Source organism: Trachurus japonicus, chromosome 16, assembly GCF_045865225.1.
Source record: "Trachurus japonicus isolate A0001 chromosome 16, Traja_1.0".
In the NCBI taxonomy this organism is placed as follows: domain Eukaryota; kingdom Metazoa; phylum Chordata; class Actinopteri; order Carangiformes; family Carangidae; genus Trachurus; species Trachurus japonicus.
The window spans coordinates 28,789,848-28,810,259 of record NC_140922.1 but is presented as its reverse complement, the minus strand read 5'-3'; the positions used below and the strand labels follow the sequence as shown (position 1 = coordinate 28,810,259).

General features: G+C 39.0%; 1 protein-coding gene across 2 annotated transcripts in view; it reads right to left on the bottom strand.

The window, feature by feature from the left end:
• slc6a20 (solute carrier family 6 member 20) overlaps positions 1-20,412 on the bottom strand; it is a 132,300-nt gene that overhangs the window by 108,801 nt on the left and 3,087 nt on the right. The window contains exons 2-11 of one of the 2 annotated variants that reach the window (XM_085803005.1): positions 17,917-18,057; positions 17,624-17,715; positions 17,275-17,502; positions 15,938-16,048; positions 15,033-15,274; positions 12,104-12,266; positions 9,115-9,316; positions 7,661-7,820; positions 7,121-7,286; positions 3,555-3,724 (exon numbers count right to left, since the gene is read on the bottom strand). In XM_085803005.1, coding sequence (XP_085659131.1) covers positions 3,555-3,724; positions 7,121-7,286; positions 7,661-7,820; positions 9,115-9,316; positions 12,104-12,266; positions 15,033-15,274; positions 15,938-16,048; positions 17,275-17,502; positions 17,624-17,715; positions 17,917-18,057 — 1,675 coding nt within the window. Of the gene's footprint in view, positions 1-3,553; positions 3,725-7,120; positions 7,287-7,660; positions 7,821-9,114; positions 9,317-12,103; positions 12,267-15,032; positions 15,275-15,937; positions 16,049-17,274; positions 17,503-17,623; positions 17,716-17,916; positions 18,058-20,412 lie in introns of those variants that run through there. The other variant, XM_085803004.1, reaches the window with a different exon arrangement.

The following is a 20,412-nucleotide window of genomic DNA, read 5'->3' as shown; positions in this document are numbered from 1 at the left end:
AAAATCATGCACTACATTTAAACATATGATAGTGGAAATTGATTAAATATTTTAAATCTCATTTGAAAATATTATGTTAATAGTGGTAGCAATCAGTCAATCAATAATAGTAGTTACTGTTTCATAACATATCTCTTCTTAATCTACACACACAAAACTCCCGTAGTCATCCATTTTAAACTGAATTAAATTTCCATCAAAAACAGTTTCTATTCAACTCAGCAGTGAACAGTCAATTCATATGTAATATGTATATATAGTCTTGTCTTATTATTGTTAGAGCTCATACACTGCTGTCTATGCAATGAGTCCCCAAGGCAACCAATGATACTATGTAGGGTATAGTAATCGTTATTGTATATTCAAATAGCACTACAAAATGAAAAAGTGTGTCCGAAATCCCTCATGATGACTAGTCATAAGGGATTTCGGACACATGTCAGACTTTTTATTGTCTCCGCCTTATCAGCTTCACTCAGCTGGTACTAATGATAAAAAAAAATAAGAACAGGATATCTTGTTCCACAGTAGCCAGCCAAATCCCACATCATCTGATATATGATTAATTTCCATTTTCTTTCGTCATTAATAATTTTATGTTAGCTCCATATTTAGCTTTATACAGCGCTGTATAACTTTAATAGAGCTTCAGACCCCACGTGACTTCCAGTGTTCGGGCCATTCGCCATTTTGGCAGTAAAATGACCAGCGCCAAAGCACATCTGAGTTCACATGACCTCACTTTAATTCCAAGGACATTGGACTTTATATTTAAGTCCTAAAACTAAATAGATTAAATATTATCTACCCTTATAATGTCCGCGGGGTGCTTTTCAAAAGTATCTCCGCCAAACAGGACGTCCTCTGGATCTATGAAGACATAATCTTAACTTACTACGTTTCTTTAATGCACACGTCAAAGAAGAATTTCCACTGCTTCTTATAGGGAACAATAAAGGTTTTCTGAATTTTATATAAGATGTGATATGTTGATAAAATGTAAATGTAAAATTTGTTTGTATGGAAAATCTCTACATGCAATCATTTAACCCTTTGTTTCACTTTATGATATTCAAATTTGCTTATATGTGTTTTTCTTATACATTTCATGTCTGTCTTTCATTATTTACATACCTCTATCTTTGTATGTGAGATATACAGTATAGTGTTATTAAATAAGACACAAGTAAGAATAAAAAATATAAAAGTTGACATCAATAAATGTTTTCATACAGTATATTATACATTTCTGAAAAATACATACATTTATGTAAATAATTATATAAATGATATATAAAGAATAGCCTAGACATATGTCACCATATGAAATTGCTCCAATTCTACTTGGTTTAATTTTTTACATATATGACGGATGTGTTTTACCTTAAATGTACATATATTACCATATTACCATGGTAACCAATGCCCGGCCTGACTCCTCACACTCCGGTCCTTCAGCCATTAGTGAACATTAGTGAGCTCTGCCTGTTGACTCCAGGTGAGTCAGAGCTGTGTTTAAAGCAGAAGTAAGCGATCCGGTCGTTTTGGCTAATGCTGCGTTCCAGGCAGGTTTTTGAAACCGTAATTTACAGCTTCAAGTCACGACTTACGACTTCGTAGTTCCAGGCAACCCGTAACTCGTGTTTTTCCGACCTGTTTTACCGGTGAAAGTCACTATAACGGCCACTCGTAACTTCCGACCTGTGAAGTTGTACCAGATCGAACTGGTACGACTTCACAGGTCGGAAAAACACGAGTTACGGGTTGCCTTGAACGCACCATAACAGTCCTCCTCCCTACGTCGCCACATTCACGGCGTTCCTTGGCTGCACACACAGCCCTGCATGCCGTTCTCTCTCCTCATTGGATAAAAACTGTAGGATACGAGAAATGTATTCTCCTCGGCTCAGAGCAGAGCAGAGTGACTGACAGACCCGTGTTTCGGTCCAAACACTCTATGAAAGTGATTGCTGTCGGAAGATATAACTATTTAAGACTTATATTAACACAAACATTCTGCTTACTTCTGCTTTAAATCACCGTGCTGTTATTTCTTGTCCTGTTTTGTTTTTGTGGAGTCTTTGCTGTGACGTTGGTCAGATGACGCAGAAAATAAAAAAACAACAAAAACAACAAGAAGCTTAAAATGCCACTTCAGATTATCCTCAGTGAGCAGGAGGAGGGGTGGGATGGGGGGTAGGGGGGTAGGGGGGTTACCACAGGTCAAAGCCGTCAGACCTGCACCAGGACACCGAGGAGTTTCACTACAGTCAGAAAAACACTCTGATGTTCCTCCAGATGTTCCTTTGACCTCTTCTCAGACTGTCTTTTGATATCAGGTGGACACAAATAACCAATCATCATCATCAAACATCTGTATCTTCAACAGAAAACGTGTCTTCTCCAGATGTGGTGCAGAGAGATGACGACTCATCACCAGATGTTTTTATGTTAAAGATTATTTTTTTTTAATGGCAGTTCATTGTCTGTGGGAGAAACTAACACTTTGTTTAAAACAATGGCACAAAAAAAAGTCACATTAGTTGATTGTTATGTTAGGTCATTGGACACCACACACACACACACGCACCCACACACACACACACACACACACACACACACACACACACACACACACACACACACACACACATATATATCTACAGTATTTACAGTTTACAGGTTAGAGGTCGTACAAAGCAAAATATTACACTTATATTTGGCTCAGTAGCTCCACCACTGGTTCACACACACACACACACACACACACACACACACACACACACACACACACACACACACACACACACACACACACACACACACACACACACACACACACACACACACACACACACACACACACGTACACACACATGCGCAGACACACGCACACGCACACACCTGATGTTGAACTCTCTCACAGAGGGCTGGAGAGCAGACGCCAGCATTTAAAACAGGTACAAAACTAGTTATCAAAAAATACTTCATATGTAGGAAAAAACAGGTAATTTGTACAACCTTCTTACAAAGAGAACAAACTTCACACAACCTATCATCATCATCATCATTATTATTATTATTATTATTATTATTATTATTACTATTATCATCATCATACACAACATCTGCAGCTCTTCAGGGTTTTTGTTTTTTGGTTCTGGTTCTGTAAACTGTCCTGATACAAGAATCCAGATGTTGCTGCTGCTGCTGCTGGTGAAGACCTGGACCTTCACAGTCTCTACAAACCAACTGGACTAAAAAAAAACAAAAAAAAAAGGGCCTAACATGACAAAAACAACATTTTATATGAGTATAAGATAAGAAAAATAACAAACATACAGTATAAGTCTACATATCTACATACATTCATCATATTATGACATTTAGTAAACTAGCTGAGTTACAGCTACACAAACTGTATCTACACTAACAACGACGTCGTCCCGGGGGGTCGATGAAACCGGTCTAAAGGTGATTAAAGTCTGAGTTTAATACTGAGACATGATTGAATAATAATACATTCGCTGGGATGGAGTTTTTAAAAATGTCACTAAGCAGAGACCGTGCTGACGCTTTGGTCCCACTTTGTAGGATTCCCGCTTTTCCTCTTCGTGCAGAAGGCGTACAGCGCCGCCAGGGGGACGCAGCTGACCGACGACACCAGCAGGAGCGCGATGAAGACCTGACCGAAGACGGGGTACTCCGTCACCTCGGTCTTCCCCTGAGGAGAAAAAACGAAAAAAAAAAACCTTTAAGACTTTAAGAAATACACGCAGAATCTGCCTGAAGATTTGGAGAAATTAAAACATCAACAAATACAGTGGTAGTGGTCACAAATTATTAAAACAGCTGTCTCCAAAACATGATGTTATTTCATAATTTTAATGTAATATGCAGATGTTTGCTCTGAGCACAGTCAGATGAAGTAAGTCTATAACTGTTTTTAACTTTAATATTTGGTATGTTCACCTTTTGCAACAATTACAGCAGTGCATTTCTGTCACTGTATTTCCTGAGAACTTATACGTATACTTATACGTATTATCCCATCATGCCTTCTGCTACTCAAACCCAAGCTTTTCCTTTGAATGTACAATAGATAAATCCAGTTTATTTTCCATTTTTGAGGTCCAGATCCTTTGTAAATAGCTTCGTCTGTGAAGGATGATGATTGTGTGACATTGACAGTGAAACAGGCCGAGCTTGTTTTTACCTAAATCTTCTATTGATGCTTCTATTCTATGGTTTATAGAGCATAATGATGACAACAACTGAAACCCCTTAGAAGGAATAGTTAAACATTTTGGCAAATTGGCCCATTGCCATAATCCCTATAGTCATAGCAGTAGGTTTGTTACCTTTAATTGTCGGTGTAAGCTATTTTTAGAACGGCGGAGCAGAGCCGTGAGCTGCTCAGAGCTACGCTACGGAGGCTAATGGGATTTCTTGGTTTCCCTCATCAAACTCATCAAATACACAATCCAACAACTCCACAACGCTGTGGTGGACAAGTTGTGACCTGCACATTCACCACGCTATGAGATAATAACACAACGTTACCAGACAGAGTTGTTTTAGAGGTAAATACAGAGACTCCTTGATGAAAAACTGCTCCCGAGGGGAACGTGCATCAGCGGTTTTGCATGAATTTACCTCTAAAACAACTCTGTCTGGTAACGTTGTGTTATTATCTCATAGCGTGGTGAATGTGCAGGTCACAACTTGTCCACCAGAGCATTTTGGAGTTGTTGGATTGTGTATCTGATGAACCAGGATCAGTTTATCTCAGGTCCGACACAGTAGAGACACCTGCTCCACCACCACCACCACACAGTAAACAGGTGAACAGCAGGTGTGCAGCAGGAGTGAATGTGGGCCAGTTGTGTTGTGTATCAGCGTGTGATCGCCGAGCCGAGCTGTTGTGTAACGTTCACACTGACCTAATGCTCTTTGCCCCCCGCAGCTCTTTACGTTGTTGGAGACTCATAAGTGACCTTTGTGTTTGGGTGTTAAGACCACGGCCTCTCAGAGACCCCGTCAGCTGATCCACACACGGAGACCTACACCTTTACTATAAAGGTCCGATCGGTTCAATCTGAACCAAAACCACAGGATCAATCACCTGACTGTGCTTTATGAGCCAATTTATGTTTTAATTTTGTATTTTCTTTCAACATATACTTAATTAAAATCTACGTTTTAATGGATAAATGTCAGAAAATGTAACAATAGAAGGTTTTAGTATCTCCTACGACCACCAGACCTGTGGAGATGTTCACCTGAGAAAAACACTGCTGTTATATAATTAGAATAATTACAGTTATGTAATAGCTGTGAGTGACACCAGGTGCAGGAAGTGTCGTCACGGTCGCCTGATTCTCACACACACACAGGACATTATGAAGTCTGAGCTGAACGTTGACCTTTTAAAATATAAACTGTCATCACTTCTTCATGTTAGATATTTGGGTTAAATTGTGTCTTAATTAGTGAATAATTCTCAGGGTGACCTTTGACGTTCGACCATCAAAGTCCTATCAGTTCATCCTTTAGGGAGTTGGGAGCCTTCACTATCATTTTGGATGCAATTATTATATTATATATATATATTTTTTAAAGTAAGAACATTTGCACTACTTATGCTACTTTGTTTTGGATACTACATTTGGATACTTTATTTTGTTTTATATTTTAAACTATGCGGATAAACTTGTCTTTCTTGTCTTGACTTTCCAAAGTTAATTCTTGTTCTTAAAGTGTTTTAATGCATTACAAAATTAGTCTCTTAGCTAACTCGGGTACATTTACATTTGTTTTTACGATGTTTTATTATTGTACACTGTCCCTTTTCAAATAAACTAATAAATAATAATAAAAAAAACATGCTTTTGTTACATAATACTTTGCCACTGTGTTACACGTTATTTAAAATGAACCTGAACAGATTTCTGTCACTCAAACAACTCAGAAACTTTAATAATAATAACAACTTGTCAGGCTTAAATGAAGCTCGGATCGATCCATAAATACAGTTAAATGGCTGTACTCTGATGTGCTGTTATTATTTTTTCTCATGTTTTATACCTTTTAATTTATCATTATTTGTATTTTATATGTAATTTTATGCCTCATGTGAGCTGTTACATCCAACTGTTGTTTTAGAGTTTTTAGAGTTCTTCATAAATAAAGATGGATTAGCTGGAGTTTTTTGGGCCTGATCTACTGTATGTCAATGTCATGTTTCTGTAAAACATAAATAACCTGAAGCTTTTTCTGACAGACTCTGACCTAAACACAACATGACAGGGACTGGGCTGACTCTGCCCAGGTGACCTCAGGTGACCTCAGGTGACCACCGGCACCGAGACAGCCCCAAGCTTTTTCTTTTTCATTTTACTTTTGTTGTTGCTTTCCTTTCACACACAAAGTTGCATTTGAAAGCTAGTAATGTCTGTTGTATGTCTGTCCTAGTGTCCTGTTGTATTTAATGTCTGTTGTGTGTTTGTCCCCTAATGTGTTATTGTGTTACTGTACTCAATGTCTGTTGTGTAAGTGTGTCTGTGGGCCCCCTCCTATAAGCTTTAAAGGGACAACGAGGAGTTTCTATTTGGTTATAAAAAAGTCTCACGTTAATGTGGATGAATCTCCGCTACCCACACATGTTAATGGGCCCATTTTCGATAAATATATCGTTTTGTCTCTATCGTTATTTTGTTATTATTAGTGGTGGCGGAAATGCTGGTCGAGCCGACCAGCGTTTCTTTACTTTCGGTTTTGCGGCGAGTCATGAGAATAACGCCGCCGAATCGCCGTTTATGGTCGGAACTACGACGGTATGTGATCGTCTTCGGACCTCTGACTTTAATTATTGATGAATGAAAACATGAGTCTGTCTTGCGCTGGTCAAAGAAATGTACGGTGCGCGCGGAGGCTCATAAATGTAGTGTGAAAACGCTTCGCTTTTCCAAAACTCCTCGTTGTCCCTTTAAGTAGCTTCCTTGGGGTGACCCCGTTTTCACACACTGTAGCTAATGAAATGTGCTTGTAAGATTCTTCCAGTTGATGTGTGCGTGTGTGAAAATCAATCAATCAATCAATCAATCAAAGCGCAGCTCACCAGCTCTTGGTTCCAGGCCTGGTAGGTGGGCGTGCCCCCCTGGATGTACTTGACGATGTAGAAGATGAAGAGCGCGATGAGAAGAACCGGACTGGTGACGGCCCACATGATCTTAAAGTACCAGTTGGGTCGATGTCCGATCATGTCCTCGATGTCTTTTTCAAACCTGCGTTTCAGAATAAGAGACGGTGATGAGTTTATTATTATAAACCTTTAAAGGGATAGTTCACCCAAAATTTAAAATTTCTCATGTCGGGGCTTCAAGAGGGACATTACATATGAGCAGCATGGAGGTATTTGGATGTTTTTAGGTGTGTCTTTTTGGACAAAGAAAGTTGGTATCCATTCACAACCATTATATGGATAAATACTGCTGCACGGACCCCCCTGTAACTCAGAGAAGGCACGGAGGACTCTGAAACTTCTCACAGCTCTTAGTCGACATGAGGGTGAGTAGATAATGAGTGAAATTTGAATTTTGGGTGAACTATCCCTTTAACATTTCAGCTGTGAAACATGTGAGTGAGTCAAGACGCGAACCTCCGGATGCCGTAGATGTAGCTGACGGCGATGACCTCGATGAGGACGATGAAGAGCAGCGAGAACGTGGCGCCGTAGTCGTTGAACATGATGAACCAGTAGTTTCCCGACGGCGTCGTGAAGCCGAGGCCGAGCAGCAGACAGAACAGACACACGATGGCTGCAGGTGGAACAAAAAAAGTGGAGATATAAACACAACTGATATGTGTATTAAAGACTTTTTTTTTTTTAGACTTTATTTATTTGCACATAAAAAATAAAACAAAACATTTACTTATAAGAAAGATATGAAAAAGAAATGTGCAGGTGAGGTCTGAAACCCGAAAGGCTTATAACATGACCTCACCTTGATATAACAAATAATTGAAGCACAGTCAAGAAATAATAATCACATACCTTGTGCAAGGTATAGAAATAATAAAATTTAAAAAAGAAAGAAAGGAAAAAAAAAGAAAAAAAACAGGGAAGATGTTGGTAGTAAAAATAAAAGTAGTAGTAATGATAACAACACTAAATAAATAAATAAACGAAAAGAGGTGAGAAAAGAAAGCGAGACAAAAGAAGAGAACTAGTACAGATGAATTAAGTTCAAGTAAACACTAAAAAGGGAAAAGAAGAGAAAAAAAAATCTGTAATAAACATTTTAATTAGTATATTTTTAGTTTATTAAATATAGAATCATCTTAATATAAAATCAAATAAAAGAATAAGCCATTGGGTAAAATCATCTCATTTAAATTTAAATGAATAAATATTGAAAAGCTATAAACATTAATTTCATACATACATACATATAGAGCGATACTGATTGACATAAGAATAAAGGGTAATATATTTTATTATATATTATATATTTTTTTCCAATTTCTTTTAATTTTTTCTTTTTAAAATAATAAATAAATGTGTAAATGTAATCATTTTTAACACGCATATGAAATATCTACATTTACTATTATTATGTACATAATATTGAATTTTTTTAATTTTATTTAACCTTTATTTGATTGATATAAGAATAAAGGGTAATATATTTAGCTCTTAATTTTTCAGCATATATTTTTTTTCCAATTTCTTTTAATTTTTTCTTTTTTAAATAATAAATACATGTGTAAATGTAATCATTTTTAACATGCATATGAAATATCTACATTTTACTATTATTATGTACATAATATTGAATATAAATTTTGTACTAAATTGTTAAATATTGAATAAAAGAACAAGTTTCTGTGTTTCAATAAATGATTATTAAACATTTGTGTATTAATATAAGACATTTTAAACTAAATAATAAACAAAATAACAAGTACATTAACTTTTTTTTTTCTTTACTCTTGGCAGTTTGGGACAATTCATCCTCTGATTGGTCACAGTAATGCTGGACAAAATAAATCTTACAATCGGTAAATGTAAACACAGAAACATGACGAAGACACCACCGGGGATCGTCTCACCGTTGAACATCTCGTTGCTGATACCCGACATGATCTTGAAGTCTCGCAGCGGGGTGATGATGGCGGTGACGTTTCCCAGCATGCTGCCCATCCCCAGCATCAGCAGCATGAAGAAGTACAGCACCGACCACAGCTGGGACAGCGGCATGTTCTTAATGGCCTCGCTGTACACGATGAAGGCCAGGCCCGTCCCCTCCACCGCCTAAACAACACACAACACACAACACAGGTCACATGACTCTGTGTGCTACTTGCATGTGTTTCTAGCTGTACTTTCTTCTCCTTCGCTTTCTCTCGCTCTTCTTCTCCCTGTCTGCATGTTACGTCTGCATGCCATGAGCTTTTGTTATGCTGTATGTCAGACTTCTTACTTGTTTTACTTGTTATTATGAGCTTTTACTAGGTAGATTGTTATGTAAGTTGTGTTTTGAAAGTACTTGTGGCCAGGGACAACGGACGAAAACTAGCCTTGTTGGCTATAACTCTGGCCCACTTACAGTTTTTCTTTTAACTCTGTTGATTAGTGGTGCACTGTCCCTATGAAATAAACTAATAAATGAAATGAAATGAAATGACTGGAGACTGGACTGGGCTTTTGACCCGTGATAAGTCCAGCATACGTATGTCTAACCGGGACTCGTTCTTCTTCCTTTTCTGTTCTCACAATATTCAAGACTATTCTGTCCATATGGAGTCTTCTTCACATCACTACACAGATGTTGATACTGTGAGATTAAAGGAACAGATGTGCACCAATCACAAATATTTATATGATCTGAAAATTACCGGATGATCTTTCCTCTGTTTTTTTATGCAGACGATGCACTGCTATTCACATATAGTAATTAAACCTTTAACTATTCAATTTAACTCGTCTTGTCAGAAACAGCTGTCTCGTTTTGCTTCTATTTCTTATAATGTCTCTCTCTCTTCTACTGAAGTTAACACGCTAACCAGACAGTTTTACTCTCTGAAACTGACCCACTGTCCATCATCGATGTAGCTGCTTGGAGGGCATATTAAAACTATTATAGGTACAAATAGGACGGAAATTAGTTAACATTGGTGTTTGCTTTCAAGGTCCAGGTTACAGCTGTTGCTGAATAAAGACTTTGAATGTAAACAGCCGCTAATGCTAACGTTAGCTATGCAGCAATCTCAAAACATGCATATTGTACCTTTAATATTACTTATGTTGATGTGAATGGGTGAAAACCATCTGTATACAAACAGGACAGATGAACTGAATACTTAAAGTTTTCCTAAATGTCTGTCAATAATAACACATCGTCTGCGTAAGGGAACACTCATCTAGTACTGTAAGATACATTTAAATTAGGGATTGACCGATTATCGGCAAGGCTGATAAAATTGGCCGATATTTGGCATTTTTATGATAATCGGTATCAGCCATTTTTTTTAAAACAGATTCCTTTGGCTCTGATGGAGTTGTCTCTCTGCCTTAAGTCACCACTCAAGTGTGTAACAATGTCCTGCCCACTGAACAAAGATCTGTGTTATTCTCCAGAAATTTCAGGTCTTTTTATCACAGATTTTCACAATCTACCAAAAGCAAACAAACAGCAGGCTATACTGTGGTTAGTCCCAGGTGTGTTTTTGACACCAAAATTTTCATTTTTTAGTGCAAATGAATATAATAATTGGTATCGGTATCGGCCCTGAAAAAAACATATCGGTCTATCCCTAATTTAAATATTTGTGATTCATCCAGCTTCTGCTGTAATTACTTAATTGCTGCTAATGCTGCTTCTGCTCAGCTAAGTAGCAACTGTAAAACTGACAGATAGCTCCTTTAGATACTGACATACACACAACAGATCTCCAGTATTATCACAGCCATGTCATCTAGACCTTGTCTTTTCTGTAACTGCGCAAAATCTACAGTCTACACAAAATAAACCACCTTTTTCAGTCATTCCTACAACAACTCATCTTTGACAGCATCTGATCCGTCAAATAAAATATTCTGAATCTGAACTGAACAAAAGAAATACGATGCACCAAACACGGATGTGCATCCAGACAGAGCTCACACTCTGTCACTGAGCCTCAACAACAACATCCTTTGTTCCAGCGTCTGGCCACTCGCTGTGACAATGGACGCTTCTTATACACAGATCCAGCAGCTGAAAGGTTAATACAACAGCTGGAAAAGTCACATGACCCGTTAAAGGGATAGTTCAACATTTTGGCAAATTGGCCCATTGCCATAACCCCTATAGTCATAGCAGTAGGTTTGTTACCTTTAATTGTCGGTGTAAGCTATTTTTAGAACGGCGGAGCAGAGCAGTGAGCTGCTCAGAGCTACGCTACGGAGGCTAATGGGATTTCTTGGTTTTCCTCATCAAACTCATCAAATACACAACCCAACAACTCCAAAACGCTCTGGTGGACAAGTTGTGACCTGCACATTCACCACGCTATGAGATAATAACAGAACGTTACCAGACAGAGTTGTTTTAGAGGTAAATTCATGCAAAACCGCTGATGCGTGTTGCGTTCAGGGACAGTTTTTCAGCAAGCAGACTCTGTATTTACCCTGTATTTACCTCAAAAACGGCTCAGTTTCGTAACGTTCCATTATTATCTCATAGCGTGGTGAATGTGCAGGTCACAACTTGTCCACGAAAGCGTTTTGGAGTTTTGGGATGTTGTATTTGATGAGTTTGATGAGAGAAACCAAGAAATCCCATTAGCTTCCGTAGCGTAGCTCTGAGCAGCTCGCCGCTCCGCTCCTCCGTTCTAAAAACAGCTTACACCGACAATTAAAGGTAACAAACCTACTGCTATGACTATAGCGATTATGGCAATGGGCCAATTTGCCAAAATGTTGAACTATCCCTTTAAAGTTAAAACTGTTCAAACTCACATCAGCTAAGAATAACAACCTTAACCAATCATTCGGCTCAGAACTCGTCCTAGGGTGTGTAGATGTGAGTGTTTGTGCTGCTCTAACAGTGTAACGTACCGTGTCCAGTTCCTCCTCCAGGCTGCATGAGTCCAGTTTGCCGGCGATCCCGGCGAACTGCTCCGGGTACGTGGTGTTCAGCTTCACCACCCAGTCGGTGACGGTGTCTATGGTGATGGTGTCCTCGGGCAGGTCGAAGGTGTTCAGCAGCAGGATGCGGACCCTGGGACGGGAAGAGGAAAGACTGTTATATCAAAGGTTTAAGATCTCAGACCTGATACCTAATCACCTACAACCAGTTGTTGATCTAAATAGGTACAGTAGACATCAATTTCAACTTTTACAACAGTGAATCGATCAGTGACATCAATCATGCAGCAGTTAGGGGGCCCCATGGAGAAAAATGGCCCCTGATATTGGCAAAATATGACAATACCCATTGCCATAGCTACACAATGCCTGCAAGTGAGGCATTTAGGGGACATCTGTTTAGTTTATTAGTTTAATAAGGGACAATGTGCAATTACATTAATCATTTAAAGGAAAAAAAATGAAAAGATGGTTGCACCAGATTTAGCTCCCAGCTAATTTCCATCTGTAGTCCCTACACATAACATAAACATCTGTAAATCATAGCATCAGCCAAGCCAATCGGAAGTGATATTTTTTAAAAAGCTGATACAGTATAATAACAATAGTCTGGTGCAGGAAAAAAAAAAGCCAATTAATTTGCTGATACTCCACAAAAAAATTTACATTGTTGAAAATGAAGAATCTTAGATTTTAGTTTAAGTGATTTGAGTGAATATGAATGAACAAAATAATAAAAATGAAAATGACTCAAAAATAAATCTAGAGCACCAATCATGTAGAGATATCTTGACAGCAAACTTCACTTAAAGGGACATCGAGGAGTTTCTATTCGGTTATAAAAAAGTCTCACGTTAATGTGGATGAATCTACGCTACCCACACTTGTTAATGGACCCATTTTCGATAAATATATCGTTTTGTCTCTATCGTTATTTTGTTATTATTAGTGGTGGCGGAAATGCTGGTCTTAAAACTAGTCTTAAAACCCACTTTTATTCTTTGGCGTTCAACTCAGCATGAGACTCTACCTCTGTTTTAGTGTTTTATGGTTTGTTCTATTTATTGTTTTTAATGTTTTTTATTGTAATTGTTTTATTTAAATTCTAAATTGTTTTATTGCTTTTAAATTGTTTTAAAAGCAATAAACAATTATTATGTTATATTTATTCTTCTGTTGCATTATGTACAGCACTTTGTTTCAGCTGTGGTTGTTTGGTGTGGTTGGCTCTATAAATAAAGTTGAGTTGAGTTGAGTTGAGTTGAGCCGACCAGCGTTTCTTTACTTTCAGTTTTGCAGCGAGTCATGAGAATAACGCCACCGAATCGCTGTTTATGGTCGGAACTACGACGGTATGTGATCGTCTTCGAACCTCTGACTTTAATTCTTGATGAATGAAAACATGAGTCTGTCTTGCGCCGGTCAAAGAAATATACGGTGCGCGCGGAGGCTCATAAATGTAGTGTTTAAACGCTTCGCTTTTCCAAAACTCCTCGTTGTCCCTTTAATAAAATTAAAATGAAAGATATCAGGCTCATTTAACTGCAAACTTAAAGTAAAAACTGGACCACAAAGAACCTCAGTCATGCAGCAGCACAATAAACAACTTTATCAAGCTTGTAGTTTGTGAATTAAGTCGCCTTATACAAAGTTAACATTCATTTAATTAGAAATTAACTCAAACACAAAGGTACACAAAGGTTTTACACGTCTATGGTGCAATAGGATGATGTAGCCCGACATCAGCTACCGTCAGAGCCGATACTACTGCGAATTTACTATAATTCATCAAATGTAAATCAATCTACCAAACCGATTGATCGGTTGACTTCTAGCTCCCATAGTCCAGCACCTCACCGCCAACACTCCTCATCCCCCTCCTCACCAAAGAAAACCTTCCTCATTAACTTTAAATCTAAAATGATACAAACAGTGAAGCAGCGAGAAGAAGTAAAAACAACACACAGATCAACAGTGTTTTCCATCGGCTGCTGCCACTCCCTGCTACTGCCCTTCAGTGGCTTTTATTGCCACCGAGATAAAGATAAAATAATAATAAAATACTAAAACGCCCCGAGAGGAACTGAAGTCAGTAAAACCTGCAGGGATCAAGAGGAAACCAGTGCAGTGCAGAGAATAAAAATAGAACAAAAGGACACAACAGCACACAGACTAACGTGTATAAACAAGTAAAAAAAATAGACTGAACAATAAATAAATGAGTTTGCTAGTAGTCTAATCTTTGTATGTCTGAATTATTCTGCGTAAGACCCTGACTAATACTCATAGTACACTGTAAAAACTCAACATCTTTCCAAGAATATTTGTCTTATTTCTTGTCCAAATGTCTCATTTCTATTCAAAGCTAATCTCTTTCCACTTAAAATAAGACTCATAACCTTAAAATGAACTTGTTTTTACATCATTTTCACTTGTTTCAAACAAAATTTCACTTGAAATAAGTAGAAACATCTGCCAGTGAAAGCAAGTTTTTTGTGCTTGTAATAAGGAAGAAAAACTTGTTCCACTATCAGATTTTTTCTACTTATTCCAAGTGAAAATATGCTTGAAAGAAGTAAAAAGTGTCTAAAAACAAGCTACTTTTAATATGATGAGTCTTATTTTAAGTATAATGAGATTTGTTTTCACTAGAAATTACATTTTGACTAGAAATAAGACAAATATTCTTGGTAAGATACTTGAGTTTTTGCAGTGTAATGCTGCACTAGCATCAAAACAAAGTAGGCTAAATAAAAAACGATAACACATATGTAGTCTAAAAAAAAAACTGGAAAAGTTAGGGGGAGGGGCCCACTTTAGTATTCTTTAAGGGGGCCCAGAATTCCTAGCAACGGCCCTGCTGTGTGTAGTGTTAACAGAGTGTAGCATGAACACACACCTCTCCAGGCAGTCCTCAAAGTTGACGGTGGCCTTGAAGCCGTAGATGGAGAAGGTGACGATGCTGGCGAAGACGGAGGTGCCGCTGTTGATGAGCGAGACGACGATGGCCTGACGCTCAAAGTTGTTGTTGTACTGGTTGTAGCTGGCGAAGGCGATGAGCGAGCCGAAGCCCAGACCCAGAGAGAAGAAGATCTGCGTGGCCGCGTTGATCCACGTGTTCGGGTTGGCGAGCTGCTCCATCTGAAGACACACATGTAGTGTATTATCCACACACACACACACACACACAAACATGGCATATTAAAGGGATAGTATCATTTTTTTAAAGTGGGGTTGTATGATCTACAAATAGCCCCTAAGTACTTTAATTGCAGTAGAAGACTCTCTGCACTCCTCCCGTTAGCAACGCCAGCCCATAATAGCCCTGCCCAGAGATTTACAACATACAGTGTTGTGAATGGACCCAAAGAAACGGCCTATTTTCACGGCCTAAAAGAGGTTTTACCTGAAAAAAAAATACACAGTTCCATTGTTCACTATAATATAATTTTTTCTAGCCCTTCAAAGTGCAGGAAAAACACAGTTTTTATTTGGACCTAACCAACTGCTGATCGGCGGGCGCTAACCCTGGGCGGAGGGATACGTGAGTTGGTTAGGTCCAAATAAAAACTGCGTTTTTCCTGCACTTTGAAGGGCTGGAAAAAATTATATTATAGTGAACAATGGAACTGTGTATTTTTTTTTCAGGTAAAACCTCTTTTAGGCCGCAAAAATAGGCCGTTTCTTTGGGTCCATTCACAACAATGTATGTTGTAAATCTCTGGGCAGGGCTACTATCCCTTTAAGCTCTGTAAAACTGTGTGTGTGTATTTGTGTGTGTATAAAACCTCAACGCGACCTCACCTTGGGTGTGAACATGTATTTGACACCGTTCATGGCCCCGTGCAGAGTGACGCCCCGGATCAGGTAGATAAAGAGGACCAGGTAGGGGAAGGTGGCGGTGAAGTACACCACCTGCAGATAGCCACACAGCAGCCGGGGTCAAAGTTCAACAAGGGAGTGGACGGGTAGAAAGTTATTGTTGTCATTGTGAGATTTCATCACCTGGTACAGTAGCGTTATTATTATACAGTCCCTCCAGAAAAATACGATTAGGCGATCGCATAATTCAACGCATAATCAGCCGATAAATCGCCAATTTCCGCGCAAAATGCAAAATTGCTTGATTTCATAACACCCGCATTTTTGTTGCAAAAAGTCAATATCTTTGCAGAAAGTTGAAAAATGTTTATACTTCACACAAGAGCAGCCATTTTCCTCCTGTTGCCTTGGGAACGTTATGTATTGACGACATCGGAAAGCTGCAAATGATGACGTCTGCAAATCAGTCTCATTTGCCAACAAAAATAAGCGCAAAAGGAGAGGGAGGAGAGGGAGGAGATGGGTGTTGAGGGAGGGGGGATGGAGGATGAGGATGGTGAATGATTGGCCGGTGTTAGAGGCTACGCAATTATAGTTTTCATTTTCTCAGTCGACAGTTGAAGTTTCATTCAGGAGTTGATGCAACTTTACAGTTTGAAGATGCACTTTTTTGTTACCAGTTGGTTAAATCATACTAGTTTCAAACACCTTACAGTTGTAATGTAAATTTACGTTACAGTAAGAGATTGCACTTTGTGCATTGGAAGCACTTATTCTAACAGAAGTCTGTTTTGTATAGCTACCTGTGTAAAACAGAAAGCACACATTTAATTTTATTGTTTAATTTATTCATTTTTATAGAAGTTGTAGCGTTTTCTTTTTATAAAAGTACGAAACTTGTTTGACTCATCATCGTTTTGTAAGTTTGAGCCATGTGTTTATTAAGGTCTGAAATAAAACAAGATGAGAACTTAAATAATCCCAGCTGTGATGTAGGATGCTTGCTTATCATAGGAAGTCATTAGAAATAAATGACTCTTTACATTAAGGGAGTATAGTGAGTGTTGGGGGAATCACTTTTTTTTCTTCATCAAAACTGCAGTTTTTGCAAGTTCCCTCAATATTTGCAAATTCTGCAAGTTCATCGCATAAAATTGCATAAATATCTTGCATATTCCATCGCAATTTTTAAGGAAACGTGCTGCATAATCAAGGATTTTTGCCCGCAACGATCACAAAAAACTCCACATTTTTCTGGAAGGACTGATTATAGTATGGTGGTATTATTATTATTATTTGATGTTTGATGATGAAGTTACCTTTCCCGTGGACTTCACCCCCCGGCTGATGAACAGGTAGGTGATGATCCAGGCGAGCAGCAGGCACAGGGCCTGGCCGGTGTGAAGCCCGCCGTTCACTTCAATAGAAGGAGCGATGTCGAGCGTCTCCCTGAAGAAGAAGTACTGCGTGGGCGTGGCCCTCTCACACTCCTCGAGGGGCCCCGTCCGGTTGGCGTTGAGGGGACACTCGGCCCAGGGCAGGACAGGCTGGTGGGACACGGAGGGAAAGAGACAAGAGCAGCGTGGTTGTGTTATTGCGACTGTGCGGAGCAACGGGGAAACAGAATCTGTCAGTGAACAAATTGTTAGTTGTTAATCAGCAGCTCACTTGAAATGAATGAAAGAGGTACCAGAAACTCCATGCATTGATGACGTTGTAATAGAGACACAGATACAGGGAAGTCACAACACTAGCAAGACCTAAAAGGAGAAAGTTATACAAAAAAAAAAGAAAAAAATCAAAAACAAGTTCACGAGTACTTATTAATATACCTCAAAACCCACAATGCAGTCCAACATTTTCATGTGCAGCAGCAATTCAATGATCAGCAGCTGCAAATAATTGGAACAAAATCACTTCATTATCGGGTAACAGCAGGATCCTTCATCACCGTCACTTACCCAGTCCTCCCAGATACGGGCTGATGGCGGTCCACGCTCCGATGCTGCCGAGACGCATCTTCTGACCGATGGCGAGCTCCATGTAGAACAAGGGCACGCCCTCCAGAACCAGCATGATCATATATGGGATCAGAAACCCACCTGAAAGACACAGAGACAGACAGGTGAACATTTACATCAGATTAATTACACACCTTGGGGGCCGGACATTCAAATTGGCCTAGATTGAAATTAAATTCACATTTTTGCCTAATAATTTAGTTTATTTATTTATATCTTATTTAGCATGTAAGCACATAATTTTCATTTATGCACATCTTTGGTGTTTTGTATGATATAAAATGAAAACTCTCAACATCTTGACTGTTGGACTTTCAGCTACTGGCAGGGAAAACCCTGCAGTCCAGCCGGCTCCCCAAACTTTTGTGCATGGTGATTTGATGATGTTTACGCTGGACATGGCATTTCCATGTTTCAGTGCGTTGACTCACAGGTGCACACAAACAGACGCCAAGAAATAAAATACATGTAACTCAGTTAATAATAGTCAGCGGGCCGGATTGGAAGGTTTGGCAGGCCGGATTCGGGCCGCCAGTTAATGATCACTGATTTACATGCTGGATGCATGATAGACGTCACTGAAGCTTCAGTACCGTAGGAGACCTTGGTCTTAGTACTTTATGCTACATCTATTATATATACAGTAAAGAGGTGCATTGAAACTTCACGGCAAAGAGTGCTGTGAAGGTACTAGATGTGTTAAGAGAGGAGATCAGCTACATGTGTTGTTATTTTAACTCAAGCAAGTCCAACATTTTCTTGGATATTAAGCCCAAAATGTGGCGCCATATTGCTGGGGTGAAGAGGCCGGTTATAACATCGGGCCAACAAAAGGATGACGAGTATAATTCAAGGGGGAAAGTAAAAGAAGATGTTTTAACACAAAGTGGACAATTGGCGTGGATGGCAAGTTGCAGTACCATGCTTATGCATTTTCTGTGTCGTTCACCTTTATTTTAGGTAGCCTACAAAATATTTTGGCTGGCAAAAAGCCACTGTGGAAGGTGGATTTCAAAATCTACCTGCCACAGTGGCTGGTGGCCAGAAAAGTTAACTTCAGGCCCGGTAGGAGATGCTCTGGTCTTCAAGAGATCCTTGAAGATTGAGTCTGAACAAACTGGACTCACATTGACTCATGGTAACAGAAAGATGTTTTCTTGAGGTTATGAGAAGTTATGAGAAGTCTGTATGAGCTAGAGTAGATATACCAGTTTCAAAAGACACTAATGAATGACTTGGGTAGATTTGGTAGATTAATAAGCAGCAGATCATTGAAACCCTTTAGGCCGATTGAGGACCATCTAATCTGTGAAAGTGTCACTGTGCGTTCAGGGAGGTCCAACAGAAAGAGAACCACTGATCAAACATGACCTCTGGGTTTCTCTGGACCTTGTTTATGGCTCAAAGCTCAAGAAGTGATTTCAATATTGATATTGCAATGAAGACACTGGACGGTTTAGCTGTGGACACTGCACCGAGTCCGTGGAGTCGTCTGGAGGGAACAACAGGCACAGTGTGGTGTCGTCCGCATAGAAGCGACACAAGAAACAATGTAAGCAGATAATTTGACCAGGGAGACGGTGTGTACTGCAAAGAGTCTGCAAAGGGTCCCAGTATAGATCCTTGTGGAACTCCGGGTGGAAAGAGGATGAGATAAGGATGTTTGTCTTGGCAGTTGCACCTAATCCTAGAAAGGGCTTCACCTGAGATAGGCTACCCATGTCAGTCAGTAGAGACAGCAGGATTGTTCAGTGTATCAAAGGCTGCTGATACGTCCAGTCTGATAAGAACTTACAGTGAGTTTCCATTTTACTCCGAGTATTATCTAACTGCAGTTCAGTATCTTCTCTAAGTGGGTTTCTAATGTTTGGTTTCTCAGAGGCAGACAGGATATCAAAAACACAAGATGTGCATGTGGTTTACAATCGTTTATATAGGAGTGTCTAATGAACAGGTGTGCCTATACCTCTGCTAAAAACAGCAGCATCAACTCTGAATGTTCCTAAATAAAGTCGATCTAAAAGTGGAACAATGATCTAAATCAGGAAACTGACGGATCAAAGAACGAGTCAACAAAGCGGCGATTTAGACGTTTGATGCCTTCAACCTCCCACAGTGATATCTGAGTTATTAAGTGCAGGCGACAGTTTTTGTGGGTTCATTGAGTTGACCTTCAGTTGACGTTTTGTTATTGCTTCATAATCCAACCTACAGTATGAGAGCAAAGTTTCCACTAATAATAATAGCAGGTCTTTCCTTTTTTTCCGGTTCCATATCACATTGTTACTTTCCATATCACATTGTTACTTGCTGGGAACTTCAGAGGACAAAGTGTATACTGTAAAATCAGTAAATTTTAATAGTAAAAAAAACCCCCATGAACTCTAAAAAGGTTTAGTACAATTTTTATAACAAAGAAATTATAATAGTCAATAC